This window comes from Alternaria triticimaculans (genome assembly GCF_023758025.1).
Source record: "Alternaria triticimaculans strain BMP 0046 chromosome Unknown scaffold_7, whole genome shotgun sequence".
NCBI lineage: Eukaryota > Fungi > Ascomycota > Dothideomycetes > Pleosporales > Pleosporaceae > Alternaria > Alternaria triticimaculans.
Genome location: NW_026055964.1, coordinates 418,035 through 432,912, shown reverse-complemented (window position 1 = coordinate 432,912; position 14,878 = coordinate 418,035). Strand labels below are relative to the sequence as shown.

The 14,878-nt window shown below is 51.7% G+C and overlaps 3 protein-coding genes across 3 annotated transcripts; 1 reads left to right on the top strand and 2 right to left on the bottom strand.

Moving 5' to 3' along the window:
- Positions 1-533: 533 nt before the first annotated feature.
- Positions 534-2,206, bottom strand: J4E78_005531 (uncharacterized protein; the record flags this gene model as incomplete). The annotated part of the gene is made up of 2 exons (XM_049366150.1): positions 534-2,145; positions 2,193-2,206. The coding sequence occupies 2 exons, from the start codon at positions 2,204-2,206 to the stop codon at positions 534-536; spliced, it is 1,626 nt and encodes a 541-aa protein (XP_049221876.1).
- Positions 2,207-2,518: 312 nt separating this feature from the next.
- J4E78_005530 (uncharacterized protein) lies at positions 2,519-10,539 on the top strand (the record flags this gene model as incomplete). Its single annotated transcript, XM_049366149.1, has 2 exons — positions 2,519-7,981; positions 8,038-10,539. 2 exons carry the CDS (start codon positions 2,519-2,521, stop codon positions 10,537-10,539), a joined length of 7,965 nt encoding a protein of 2,654 aa, XP_049221875.1.
- Positions 10,540-10,928: 389 nt separating this feature from the next.
- Positions 10,929-12,219, bottom strand: J4E78_005529 (uncharacterized protein; the record flags this gene model as incomplete). The annotated part of the gene is made up of 2 exons (XM_049366148.1): positions 10,929-12,158; positions 12,214-12,219. The coding sequence occupies 2 exons, from the start codon at positions 12,217-12,219 to the stop codon at positions 10,929-10,931; spliced, it is 1,236 nt and encodes a 411-aa protein (XP_049221874.1).
- Between the last annotated feature and the right edge of the window lie 2,659 nt (positions 12,220-14,878).

Below are 14,878 nucleotides of genomic sequence, written 5' to 3'. Positions count from 1 at the left end.
GCCCTCCGTACCCGAGACGCCGAGAAGAGCCAGACGCTAGCCATTCCGAGCTGGCACGTGAGGCCAAGCGACGGTCTTGGCTGGAAGAAGAAAGCCGTTAGCCTCAAGAGGAAGTGCCAAGCTAAGAATGGTGAAGTGCTGTCTGAATGGCGTAAAACCTGGAATGCACGCATTTTGACTCTCAAGTTGATGCTGCGGAGTGAAAGATTTTCGATACAATGAAAGTTGCGTAAAGAGTGTCGACGAATGTGAGACATCTCGGCGGCTCGGGAATAAGCCTGGCGAGACCGGAGCTTGGTATGCCAATCTTTAGTGCTGTGTTGGACACCTTCCTGCCAGAACTGCCGTTTCGAGTATGTTCACAGCGACGTCGGGCCTTGGAGACTTGGCTCATGAGTCGATCCTGAAGTGGAGGTTAGGTTAGATTTTTATTGCTATCACAAAGGCTGTAGAACGCTCATATACACTCCAGTGTTTATGTCGGCTATCGTTATCAATCGAGACTTGAACATTCAAGCCATTTACTATGGGTATCAAGCGGCGAAATCGAAATCCTTGAACGCTTCTTTGAACTTCTCAACATCCTGCTCTTCTTGGGCCTGCGTTTGCCCGCAATTCTTCCAGTCAACGCGGTTGTCGAGCCTCAAGAGTTTCGCTAATACCTCGCGTCCGAACTGGTTGTGGAAGCGAATCTTCTCATCAAAGCGCATGACGTAGCTTGTCTGCTGTTCAGGGTCATCTTTCGGGTTCCACACCAGGACTCTGAAGAAGTCGCTGGTTTCTTCAAACCCATCGCCAACATCTTGTTTCTCAAACTTTGGCCAGTGTAGGTTTTCTGCTAGCGCCTTGAAAGCAGCCTCAACAAGCCCTTTGCTGATGAGATCCGCGCTGACTGGGAGATACTGCCAATGAGTGTGTGGTAAGCTCGATTTGCTGGCTTCCCACGTGACGGAGCCATATTCGGTATCCGCAACGGACTTGAGCATGCTATTCATGGCGCGTCGATAGCGTTGCATCTCTGCGTAGGTTGCGTGTCGTTCCTCTTCTTCCATAGAGCCGAGCGTTGGCTGATGCGTGAAGGGGATGATGAGCATATGGCTGGGGAAGCCAAGTTTTGGGTAGGTTTGCGACGTTGGCAAGGGCCCTTTGGCCGTGGTTAGGTAAGAGTTCTCGCCGATGGAAGTCACTAGATGTGTCGCAATGTTCTCGTTTGCCAGACAGAAGAAACACTCTGACGCTGTGATGGGTCCTCTGGACTCACCCTTGCGCCTCTTGTTGCCTCTTCGGCCGCGATTCCCATCATCGTAGACGAGATGCTGTTCGCGGTGCTCCGGCGCGACTCGCTTCTTCTCTGAAAGTGTCACAGGGCAAGCAGTAGAGCCAGCTGGCGGTGAGACTGGATGGCTGGCCGATGGCTCGAGAGAGAAGGCGTATATCCATTTCTGCTTGTTTGGGTTGCCGAACGGAGCCAGACTGATGAATCGGGTCACAGGGTAGAGATTATCGGTTTCGTCGTTAGGCGTATGGAAGAATGGTTCTCGCTCGTAGAAGTTGCCGCCCGATGTGGAGAAGTGGTATTTGGGCTTGAGTATTACGTCCAGGTCGGCGACGCACTGTTGCGCTGTCGGTTTTACTTCAGGATTGAACTCGACTTTGGAACGCTTCTGAATGCCCTCTGGCCACTCGTTGGTGATGAGGATGTCTGCTGTGGTTGCACCTCGTAATACCTTCGCATCCGTCTCGCTGTAGAAGGGCGGGTACTTGTCTTTAGATTGGCCAGCGACAATGTTGGGGTCAAGCTGTCCACCTAGAGAAACGATGCGAATACCTTCCGATGTCTTCATAGTTGTCCGCTTGCCGAGGAAAAAGAGATTGTGACATAGCTCGTCACTTGATGATTCCAATTTCTGGACGACTGCTGGTGGGAGGGGATGGTTGCCAAGAGCAAAGTACGTTGGCAACGGCACGTCGATGTTGCCGTCGATGAGCGCTTGCACATCAGTTGCATCTGTGCCCTCAGTTTCGGCTGACCCTGCGAAGAGATCGCCTGCGACAATGGCGAAGGCGAAGTTGTTCTTCGCGTGTAAAGCGCCCAGCTTCTGGAAGACAGTTTTGAATTGGCCATTCACGCCGCCAACGACCACGCTGCACGCGTCAGAACAATAAAAAATGACGACGGTATATTCACTTACATTTTGGAGGCCATTCTGGATGACGCAGCTGATGAGGCGGTTGGCCGTCGATGTGGTGTTGGTCGTGACAACGACTACAGGTATGATCTCGCGATTCAGCAAGCACAAGAAAATCGCGTTATCCGCAACGCGTATCGCCGTTCGTGTGGTTGTCTCGATACGATGACGTTGGCCGACGCGTGGTGTTGAGTATGGGTGATTGGCGCGTCGGAGGCCTCGGTGGTGCCAGGGTCCAGCTTTTTTGTTAGCGCCAGGAAATTCTAGTGGAGCATCATCGAGTGAAGAAGGTGCAACCACGCCAGCCCTCAACACCACAACTCCACACCATGGCCGCCATGTCCAGAGGCCAAACCGCGAAGCCGGCTGCAAAGCCCAAGTCCAAGGTCGCCAAATCAGCGCGTCCCCAGAAAAGAGTCAAGGGCGGCACCGAATCGACGCGCAACCATGTCTTCAAAGGCTTCACCCAGCGCATTGCCCAGCTCAAGATCGAGCCCATCCGCCGCGGTCGCAGCACCATCCTCGACGATGCCGAACTCGAATCCACCTTCTCCTACTTCCGCGACTCCTTCAATGAGTGGCGGGAGCTCAACATGTCCGAGGGCTTCACCACATTCGCCCGCAAGGTCGCGCCATTATGCGACAGCCTCCCACAAGTCCTCCACCACAGCGACCGCATATTCGAACTGCTCGTAGAATACATCGAGAAGGGGGAGAAGTTCAGCCAAGAACCGCTGCTCAGTCTCACGGCGCATCTGGCACATGACATGGGCGAGAGGTTCGAGAAGTACTTTGAAAAGGCAGTCAAGACGGTGTCGCATCTGGCAGCCACACATGCTGATGTCGAGGTCATAGAATGGGCTTTTGGCTGTCTCGCATGGCTGTTCAAGTACCTCTCGCGCCTCTTAGTCCCCAACCTGCGCCCGGTCTTCGATCTCATGTCGCCTCTGCTGGGCAAAGAGCGCCAGAAAGCCTTCGTCTCCCGTTTCGCTGCCGAATCGCTCAGCTTCCTCGTCCGCAAAGCCGGTGCCGGCTACCACCGCGACAAGATGCCTCTCAGGACGATCATCAAGCATATATCGGACCAGCTGAAGGACCAGCAAGAGTCGGGCAAGGACTACGCGTTCCAGCAGGGTCTCATGTACCTGTTGACCGACTCGCTCAAGGGCGTACAGCGCGGTTTCCACTCGAGCGCGACGGCCATACTACAGGAGCTTCTAGCAGAGACATACAACGAAGAGCACGTCCAACTCCGAATTCCGCCTCTGGAGCCCGTATTGACTGGCGTCATCACCGCTGCTATCCATCATACCGACGCAGAAAACTTCGCGCCCCTCCTCGAAGTGATCCTCGCACAGGTCGACAAGACATCTTCCGACACGCGTTACATGGGCCTTTCTTCTCGTCTGCTGCTAGTCGCTTGTGGTGTGCGACAAGGTGATCGTGTCGACGACTGGCAACCCGTGCTGAGCTTAGTCAGTCATTTACTGGATTCAACCAAGGAATCATCTACACTCGATTCCGTTGATGCATGGGAGCTCTTGTCGGTCATCTCGGTTGTGTTCCAATACTGTCCTCTTGGCGCAGCGACACGATACGAAAAATTCCTCGAAGGGCTTACCCGTGGCCCCTGGGAGCCATACTTCTTACCCTTCTGCAATCTCTTTGCTGACCTAGGGGTGGAGAAGTTCAGGACGTTGCTACTTCCTTATTTCAAGAGGTTCATCGCGCAGAAGGCACACGAGCACGGACCCCAATTTTGCGCTATTCTCCCTCGACTTTACTACAAGCGCGACAACAGCGACAACAGCGCGCTGGCGAATGTGCCTCTACAGGCTTCTGAACGATGGCAAGCGACCGTTCAAGAACCGTTCGACAAGCTTCTTGAGTCTATACGCGGCGATGTCGATTCAGATCACGAAACATTCTACTGCAATGCTTTGCTATTCGCTGTAGATACGCTGCGTCTAGGAAACGACAAGACCCACGGAATAACGACCGACCTTGCAGAGCTACTCAAGAACGCCATAGACACCGACAGCGCAAAGCCCCGACGAACTGTAGACATATTTGCCACCGGCAACGGGTTTCAGGCCCTCATCAGTGAAGGCGACAGTGATGACTTGACGACAAGTTTGTGGCCTGCGTTGTGTCAAGCATCTCCTGTATATGGCCATTCTCTAGCTTTCTGGCGCGCGTTCCTGCGCTTATTGGAGCGGGAAAAGACCAAAGTCGACATCACCGGCTCTCACATGGAACCTCTCAAGCGAACACTAATGCGCTGCTTGGGGTCTCCATCACATGACCTAAGATTCACAGCCATACAAGTCTTAAAGATCGTTGCGGGGCAGAGCCAGGATCATCAAGACATCCTGCACATCGCAATGCTGATCGAGCAGACACCACTGAATTTAGAGACTCAGAGATCCATTGCGATGCGCATAGGGCAAATCGCAAAACTGTACCCAGGTGTATGTTCTAATGAATGGATAGGGGAGGCCATACCCGCTTTCTGTCTAGGACTGCTACACGTCAAATTAGCTTCGGTCTGGAACGATAGTTGCGCAGCTTTGAAGGCTATTGGTCAGACGAAAGAGGGTGAGAGTTTCGTCACCCAAATTGTTTTCGAGTGGTTGAGTGCTTCCGATACCAGCGAAAGTTTCACGAACGCATCTCAACCGGAATCCACACAGCGACCCTACGCCACAGACTTCGAGTGCACCAATCTCATGCAGCTGCAAGAGCAGGTGGCCAATGTACAGTCACAGGCTGACAGTACTGAGGAACAGCTGGAGACATTATTCAAGGACAACCATGCCGAAGTACCTTTCCACAATCCTTTCAGCAGGACACAAGCTCTCCGAGTATTGGATTCCCTGCCACACATCGCGGAGAAGCGTTCTCGCCTTCTTGTCCCCGTACTGCTAAACTGGGCACTGAATCAGGCCACACCGGAGCCTGAAGATGCGCCCAATCCCGAACAAAATACAGATGCCATTCTGCAGGATCGCTGGTCAAGGAAAGACCAGAAAGCCATGCTCTCAATCTTCGCCAAGTTCAACAACCCCAAGGTCCTGTACCGTACGGACGAGGTTCGCGAAGCTCTGCTTGCTTTACTAGGAAACGGAGACATTGAGATCCAGAAAGCCGCTCTGAAGGCACTTCTCACGTGGAAAGACCCAGTCATTGTCAAACACCAGGAACAACTGCTCAATTTACTTGATGATGAGCGATTCCGTGACGAGCTACCAATCTTCCTCAGCGAAGGAAAGCTTCAGGATACCGACGTCGATCAAGTACTTCCGATTGTGCTGCGACTGTTATACGGAAAAGTCATAGCTGGCAAGCGAGGTCTGGAGTCGAAGAGGAAGGCCGTTTTCGTCGGCCTGAAGACCAGATTCGGAGATGACGCTATACGCCAATTCTTGCAGATCGCGTTCGGGCCTTTAGGTGACATCTCAATTCTCAAAGACTCCGCGGTCGATGAAGAACTGCTGCAGAAAGATCTGGTAGATCCGCGAAAGCAGGTGGGAATGTTGAACCTACTTGATGACTTGCTGAGTACGTTTGCAACTACATTTGCGCCCTTTGCCGGAATCGTCGTGGATCCCATTCTATACTCAGCCATCAAGGCATCGCGAGAACTGTCAAGACCAAGCGAAAGCGAAGATGACGAAGGTCGAGCGACAAAGACATCCTTACTGAAGACTATCCGGCAGCGGGCGCTGCAGATTCTGGGTAGGCTGTTTGAAAACTGTCCGGACTTTGACTGGAAACCATACGCAGGTGTTCTAGTCAAGGAGATGGTCGAGCCCAGGCTCGAGCAGCTGCCCATTGAGACAGCCCAGTCCGTCTCAGGACTACTCCGATTGTTCGCGGCATGGTCTAAATCAAGCCGGACAGCTCCGTTCTTGGTAGAACTCAACTCTGCCATTCTGCACAAGATCATCGACTGCCTGGAGGTACCATCGGCTAAGGACGAGGTCAAGTGCTTTGTCTTGAACGACATCGTTCGAAGCATCATTTCTCTTGTCACCGAAGAAGATGAGACACCGACGACAGAGTCGAAACTCCTCAGGAATCGTATCCATACCGATATCATCCAGCCATACTCAACTGCGATACTCCATCGAGTTGGTCAACTACTTCGCCAAAGCCCTGGTAAAGAAGTGCTCGAAGCCGGTGTACAAACGGTGGCAGACCTAGCGCCTCATGTAGTCGGTGCCACGGAATCCCGGAGCATGATCGAGATCGCAACTTTCTTGCTTCGCCAGCCTTCAAAGCGCGTCAACCCACGTACTAAGCTTGGCTTACTCAAGATCCTTCATGAATTCATCCAGCGATGTGATAGCCAGAGTTTGCTTGAGCTCTTTGACACAACCTACGATGCTATCTCACCTATGTTCAGTTTCGTTCAGGATCGAACAGCCCGAAGCTTGCTTTGCGATGTTCTCCAGGATCTTTCCGACACCAACGGCGATCTCACAGTCATCGCAAAGCTGTGCCATGATCTGAATTCATTCGCTACTGGACGGCTTGATGAACCAGACTTTGAACGCCGCTCGCAAGCTTTCAATGCCATAAACGAAGAGAATTATCGATCATACACGCTCACACAGTGGAAGCCTCTAGTCTACAACATGCTGTATCTCATCAAGGATAACGACGAGCTCAGCATTCGAGTCAATGCATCACTTTCTCTACGCCGTTTCAGCGAGGTCGCGTCGAACGAACAGTTCAAGGAGTTCGTATCAGCTGCAGTCCTACCTGGAATTCAGAGTGGTATGCGGGAGAATTCGGAGCTTGTGCGGGTCGAATACCTTGCCGTCCTGGAACATCTGGTCAAGACACATTCAGACTGGACTCCCGTAGCCGATCTGCATGTCCTCCTCTCAGAAGATGACGAGGCATCGTTCTTTGGCAACATTTTGCACATCCAGGGTCATCGACGACTGCGAGCCTTGCGCCGTCTGGCCACCCACGCGTTCCACCTGCGAGGTACCAACATCTATCACATTCTGATACCACTCCTCGAGCACTTCGTCTTCAACAAGGGTGGCGACGAGGCTGCGGACAGCCTTCTGGGAGAGACGATCAAGACACTCACATCTTTGACCGAGAGTCTTGAGTGGCCGCAGTTCCGTTCCCTACTCAAACGCTACATCGGCTACTTGACAAGCAAGGAAGACCTGCAAAAGCCTATCATCCGATTGATCGCAGGCCTCATGGACGGTTTGAACCAAGCAGGACGTGCCAAAGGTTACATTGCTAAACCCTCCTCTCAAGGCGCATCCGAGACCGAGGAAGCTGAGGACGCTATGGAGGTTGACCAACCTTTATCGACTCTGGCCAGGACGCTCCCACAACAGGACAAACTAAGCACGGATCTGATCAGCAACTTCCTGCCCGACTTGACCAACTTCCTACACAAGAAGGATGAGGCTACCGTCAGTTTACGAGTGCCAATTGCAACCGCGATTGCCAAGATTCTCTTGATTCTGCCGCCGCTCGAGATCGAGACACGTCTACCGGGCGTCCTATTGGACATCTGCTACATCCTGAAGAGCCGCGCGCAAGAAGCTCGCGACATGTCGAGAAACACGCTCAGTGATATTGCTACGATACTGGGCCCTGGCTACGTGGGCTTCATCCTGAAGGCTTTGCGGACTGCGCTCCAACGCGGTTACCAGCTCCACGTTCTGTCATTCACTTTGCATACAATCCTCGTCAAACTCGCCGACCAGACAAACCCAGGTGATCTCGATTACTGTTTAGTGGAGCTAGTCGATGTTGTAAGTATCCCAAAGAAATTCATGCTCTCTTTAGAACAAGCTAACGTACTATTCAGATCATGGACGACACTTTCGGCGCTGCAGGTCAGGAGAAGGATGCTGAAGAATACATCTCTAAGATGAAGGAGGTAAAGAGCAGCAAATCTTTCGATTCCATGGACATCGTAGCACGTTGTGCGACGCCCGCGCATATCATCAAGCTTGTGCTCCCGATCAGGTCTCTTCTGATCGAGAAGCTCAATGCAAGGATGGTTCAAAAGATCGACGAGCTTTTGCGACGCATCGGACTTGGTGTTCTCCAGAACCCTACGGTGAATAACAGAGATATCTTAGTTTTCTGCTATGAGCTCATCCAGGAGGCTTACGCTGCTACTACGACCACCGAAAAGAAGGCCAAGATCGACCCCAAGAACAAGCGGTATCTGATCAACAACCGCGGAGCAGCCAAGTCTGGCGCGAGACTTAGCACCAACTCTTATCTATTCAAGATGATCCGCTTCGGTATGGATATTCTTCGGACTGTGCTCCGCAAACACGAAGACCTCCAAACTCCCCAGAACTTGGCTGGCTTCCTTCCGATCATCGGTGACGCCATGGTACAAGGACAAGAAGAAGTGCAGGTCTCGGCTGTTCGCCTTCTCACAACCATCATCAAGGTACCGATGACGGAGCTGGACACCAACTGCCCTGTGTACATCGACGAAGCGATGCGCGCCATCAAGGGCGCACTGTCGTCCAACACGGAGCTTGCACAAGCCTCATTGAAGCTAGTCTCAGCGGTCCTACGCGAGCGACCAAACGTGCCGATCAAGGAAAGAGACGTTGGTCACCTCCTCAAGCGCATGGTTCCCGATCTGGACGAGCCAGATCGATCAGGTGTCATTTTCGGTTTCCTCAAGGCTGTCATGAACCGTCACATTGATGTTCCTGAAATGTACGAAGCCATGGACAAGGTGGCCGAGATGATGGTCACCAATCAGACGAAATCCGCGCGAGACATCGCCCGTTCGCACTACTTCCAATTCTTGACATCGTATACGCAGAGCGAGAAGCGCTTCAAGAAGCAGATCGAGTTCCTCCTCAAGAACCTCCGCTACGAGCATGTGGAAGGAAGGCAGTCAGTCATGGAGGCGCTCGATCTCATCATCGGAAAGGCGTTGCCTCGCTTCTTTGAGAAGACACAGTACGAGTACCACGGTATCATGTTCCTCCCACTGATCAACACCGTGGCAAATGACGACTCACCCAAATGCCGAGAGATGGCTAGCTTGCTCATCAAGAGGCTGTTCCAACATGCCAGCGATAAGCGATTACAAAGTTTCGCATCTGACCTGAAGAGTTGGCTGGAGCAAGACGACAACGTCGGTCTGAAGCGTCTGGGCATTCAGTGCTTTGGGTTCTACTTCGAAGCAATGGAGGAAGAGGAAGAACCAAAAGAGGTAGCATACGTGCTTGAACGGCTGGACGTAACGATCGATGAGTGCCTGACACGGCGCGACGAAGACGACTGGGAGTTGTTGTACTACTCTCTCACTTTGCTCTCCAAGATCTGCAAGAAGTACACCGATACCATGTTTGCATCGAACAAAGATAGCCTATGGACCGCCGTGCAAGCCAGCGCAACTTACCCGCACTTGTGGGTCAAGCTCAAGGCTGCGGAGCTTTTGGGTACATACTTTGCTCATCTAGGTGTCTCGAACAAGGACACTGGTCTTGGGGCTCTTCCTCTTGAGGGGTCAGGTGGTCTGCAACTTGCACAACAGAGCATGACACAGCTCTGCAACGCCTTCCTGAGGAACCTGCTCAACCCCGAGGTCTCAGAACAACTCTGCATGCAAAGCGTAAAGAACATCGCCTTCCTCGCGCGCTGTCTCGCTGTCAACGGCGCAAAATGGCACTGGCAGAAGACTGATGACGAGGAAGAAGCTGGAGAAACCGCAGCTCCAACAAACGGCGCCGCATCAGCCGTGGACGACGAAGAAGACTTCTCCGGCTTCTCCCCTCCACCCGAATCGAAGAAGCCCGAGAAAACAGAAGACACCCCGCCAACAGCGATCCACCGCCTCATGATCCGCCTCTCGGGCATCGTTCGCAAAGACAAGAGCACCATGAACGCCAAAACAACCATAATGTCCCTCTTCGACACCATCGCCGCGAAATTCCCTCTAGAACCGCTTTCAACATCCCTTCCCCACCTCCTCACCACGCTCTCCACCCTAACATCCACGGACGCCACGTTCCCCAAAGCAAGTGCCGCGCTCGCTCCCACTTCCAACAACAACCCGCCTACAGATCCATACAAAGCGCTATCGGATAAGGCGCGCGAGGTCATGAATACGTTGCAGAAGCGGTTGGGTACACAGGAGTATCTCAATGTTATGGCTGAGGTCCAGCGCGGTGTACGGGAGAGGAGAGAGGAGAGGAGGCGCAAGAGGAAGGTGGATGCTGTGTTGGATCCTGAGAAGGTGATGAAGGAGAAGAGGAGGAGGCATGATGTCAAGAGGGTTAATAAGAAGGCGAGGAGTGCGGGGGAGAAGGGGAGGAGACAGGGGTGGTAGATGTTGTAGTATGGTGTGATGGGGTGGGTGTGGGTGTTTTGTGTGCATTTTCATGGCGTTTGGCATTTGAAGGGTTGTGGGAAAGAAAAGTTCAGCATTGCATGGCATGAGGTGGGGAGAGTATGGAGATGGTAGACTGTGAATGACATGTGATACCCTTTATTGAAGTATGCACGCTTCTGCTTACTTCGCTCGTTGCACGCCAATCTAGGGAAAAACTGAACAGCCTGGAGCCTACGTTGACGTTGGGTCACCTACTTTGCAAGGTTTTGGGTCAACGTAGTCTGCAAACCTGTTCAGTTCTTTTCTTGTATGAGGTGGTTGTATGTGCTCGTTGAGGTACGCATTGAGAAATCGATGAGCAAGGCTGTTCATACTCCAGAATGAGGTCATGTTCGACTTGACGTCATGTGCCGATCCCTAACGCTGACGTATGCAGGCAGCACTCGCGATTGGCCAGTTGTCGAGTAGAGAACATTGAAGGAAACCCCTGGCTCCTGCTGGCACTCTCTCAAAACATCGAGCAGCTGCTTGCACCAGACTCCGCCGTTATTCCATTCCAAATCATTCAAATTTTCGATAACGCAAAACGTAACGACGGGGGCCTTTCTTAGGAGCATCTTCAGAAGTCTCAGACTAGCATCCCAGGAAGAGACTTCTCCGTTAAGAGCAGCGAAGTCATCATCGTGATTCTCGAACTCTTCGTCGACTTTGCTGAATTGTGAAAGCTGACGGATGAAGCCGTATACCAGGCTGATCATCCCAACTTGCTCGACGTTCATACCGGGACGCAACTGATTCTTGGGTGGTCGGCTGCAAGAGTACGAGATTATCGGAGTTTCCGCCTGCCATGCTGCAGCTATTGTCGCCATGACTGCTGCTCGACAGCTCGGGACGGCTGCACCTGGCTTATACGGGCTTGATATCCACAATGTTCGCGATTTCGTGTTATCTGTCATCCACAGACGAAGTTTGTGTATGATATCTTTTTCGGAAACCCAGAGGTTTGCTTTACCTGAGAAGCCCGGTTGCTCCTTATCGATGATGAAAGCGTCGAGGTTATGTCGAGGATTATATAATGAACCACAAGCTGGAGGATCTACGACGAGATTTTGCGCAATCTCTGCTGGCTTGGAAAGAGTTGCGGAAGCTATCATGCTCTGAACTTGCTCTACGCTTGTCCATGTCGCTTGCATCATCCTCTCCATTCGTTGGCCAGCAAGCATGTCACGTACTTCGTAGTTACGTCGCTGCCGGTGCAGTTCATCTTCTAGACTCCTGACCCGGCCGTTCACCATAGCGACTATCGCGGTATTGGCGATAGCAACCTCTCGATAAAGCTCGACAACATCTACTTCGAGGTCTTTCTTTGCATCCTCAAACTCTTTTACGAGATTCTCGTTGAAACTGCGCATTAAACGGCCAAAGCTCGATTGCATGTACCAGCTTATCGCGGCCCGATAAAAGTCGAACATTCGTGCATAGATGGCAGCGAGCTTTGTCCTGGCTCGAGCTGTCTTCACTATCGATAGCACGTTTGAGCATGTTGAAACCTTCTCTGATATTTCTGCAATCGATGTGGACAGTTTGAGCGAGATTTCGCTGTGGGATTGGGCAGCCTATTAGCGTCAGTCGCCGAACCTGTGCCGTGCATTCCTTGTAACAGGTTCTTACTTTCATCAGAATCGTTACACTGCCGACCAGAGGGGAAGTATAGTTGTTTTGAGACGGGAAGACCTTGAGAATGCTTTTGTGGTCGTCGAGCGTACTGCAAATCTTCTTGAACGCGGCAAAAACCTTCCCAATGGTCAGCGACAGTAGAGCATCATAGTTTGTCAGAACATGAGGCGCACTGGACCGTGTTTCTGCTTCCACTCCAACCCAAGGTTCTCAACTGAACTTTTGAGGTCATCGATTTCGTTCTCTGCTGATTTGTGAAGCACTTCGGCTACTTTGGCTTTTGCAGACTTCTTCGACGATCCTAATCTTGGCCAAGAAGACAACTTTGTATCCGTATCGAACCTTGCAATCATCTTCCCAAGTTCTTCTCTGGCGATGTTTACCACCTCAAAACTACTCTGGTAAGTTCCAAATGTTCGCAAAGGTGCGAGAAGGAGCGACTGACCTCTCATCATCCTGACTTGGGCACTCAAACAGCTGCTTTGACCGCTCTTCCTCCACATACTTGATGCTGTTCCCATCCTGAACGAACCCTGACCCACGGGAAGTAGTCTCAGACCGTGTAAGCTCGTCCGTCCACCGTCGCTGGACGACGGCGTATCTCATCTTTGACTCGTCCATCCAGACCAATTTATTTGCGGGTTTAATCGAGTTGAGTATCAAAAGTGTAAGATTGAATGAGGCTATGCGGGCACTTATTTGATTGGTCACTGAACCTATACCCACCTAAGCGAGCAGAGGATTTCTGATCTGGGAATCTATCGATCATCCAAGATGTCGAAGACAAGAAAGAATAGAGTGCGCCTTTGACGCAGACTGCGGTCTGGTCCTGGGTTGGGCTTGGTCTTTGAGACTTTACTTTGGTACACGGTAGGGTTGATTTTTGTGGGGAGTCATGTTGTATTTCAGCTAATCGCGCTTCTTAAAGCGCATTCTGCGGCAGGCTCGCGTAGACTTGTGGCTCTTTTGCACAGCCGCTCGCGTGGCATGCCTCGTGACGCAACAATCTCTACTGCCCACCAAGCATTTCCTGCGCTCTATGCATGCCAAGTTTCCGGTCAAGTCGCTGCGCAGCCTCAACAGGCTTATCATGCTTATGCCACCGCTCGTAGTTGATAACACCCTCAACATCCCCGATTTGTTCTTGCGTTCCATCTGTTGTTCTAGCATCTGCGTTTCCCACTTGCCTGTTTCTTGCCTTGCCGATCATCGATGTCCACCAGTACGCTCCTCGACCCCACTCTGGGGGTGGAGGGTCGTGAGGCTGAAAACACCACGATTTGCACAGCCGAGCCAGCCACAGGCGAGACGAACGAGTCACCGCCGTTTTGCAATGCAATAGTTCACCGCGACAGTGAAAAGCTCCAAGAATTGAGTATGCCATTTTAGAACTAGCGTCGTTATCGTGGCGATGTTTGACTGACAAGCAAGCAGATGAATCACCAAAGGATCATAAACTTCGCATCAGGAAACAGGGTGATGATCTCATCATAGCCCTCTGTGAGATTGACGAAATTCATGAGCTTGAAAAACACAACCTCGACCCTCTTGGCTCAAAACCCTCTAGCGCCAGCTCTCTAGAGCTTCGGGATCCCCGGGTCCTAACTTTGTCCCATTATCGGGGTGAGTCGTTCGATGTTCCATGGGCGTTATGTGAGAAATGGACTGTATGTGAATCACATACCAAAGCGGAAGGACCTAGCTGATTCGCTGCCATTGTTAGTGGATGAAAGAGATCATCAAGCTCACATACGGGTCTAACGAAGACGCAAAGCAGAACATAGATGAAGGCACATTCAGGCTTCGGCAAATGGAAGGTAGATTGCTGTTCCTGCCCGAGCACTGGAACCTAAGCGTTAGGCCCTGGCAATGTGTGGAGATCAGACTAGACTCGCAGGAAGAAGATACTGACTCAGACTCCGAATATGGTAGCTTGCACCCACCTGGTCGTTTTGGAGTGCCTCTATCGCCTCCAATTACTGCGGCTAAGCAGAAAACGGCCGATGCACAGGCTACAATGGATTCGGCAATGATAGTAGTGAAGTACCGGATCGATTTCCACTCCAAATCGCAATACACTGGAGAACCGGAAAACTTCCTGTACAGCAAAACTTGGGACGCACCTGTAGTGATTCAAAGTTCAAATCTCAATGGCGAGTCTGACCATGTCCTTGAGGAAATCCATCACATTATCTTAGGAAAGTCGACAGGTGCCAAGAAGAAAGACGGTGGTAATATTTCCGATTCAAGCCTTATTCTGGGTCCTGGCGATACTGTCCAACCAAAGAGGCTCCACATCAGGTCCTCGCTCCTGCTCAACGCCTTACGATCCCTTATCAAATACTCGTCGAATGATACTGAACCGCTAGTAGACGGTATGTTTGCATTCCCGTTCAAGGAGCTCTATCACCACCGGGCAGAATTACTTGAGTATCAAAACGGTTCAAGCAGCGCGCGAGCGAACCACACTTTGGAAGATAATGACAAATGCGACCGTCATATTAGCGTCTTACTCGACTACCTGGACAAAGAACCTACTGTACAGCTTCAGTCAGTCAAGAACCTGTGGGCCCAAAAAGTGCCTACTACGACGTTTGCGGGTTTATGGCTACTATTGAAGCCTGGATCTGACGTCTACATCACAGAATATGGACAACTG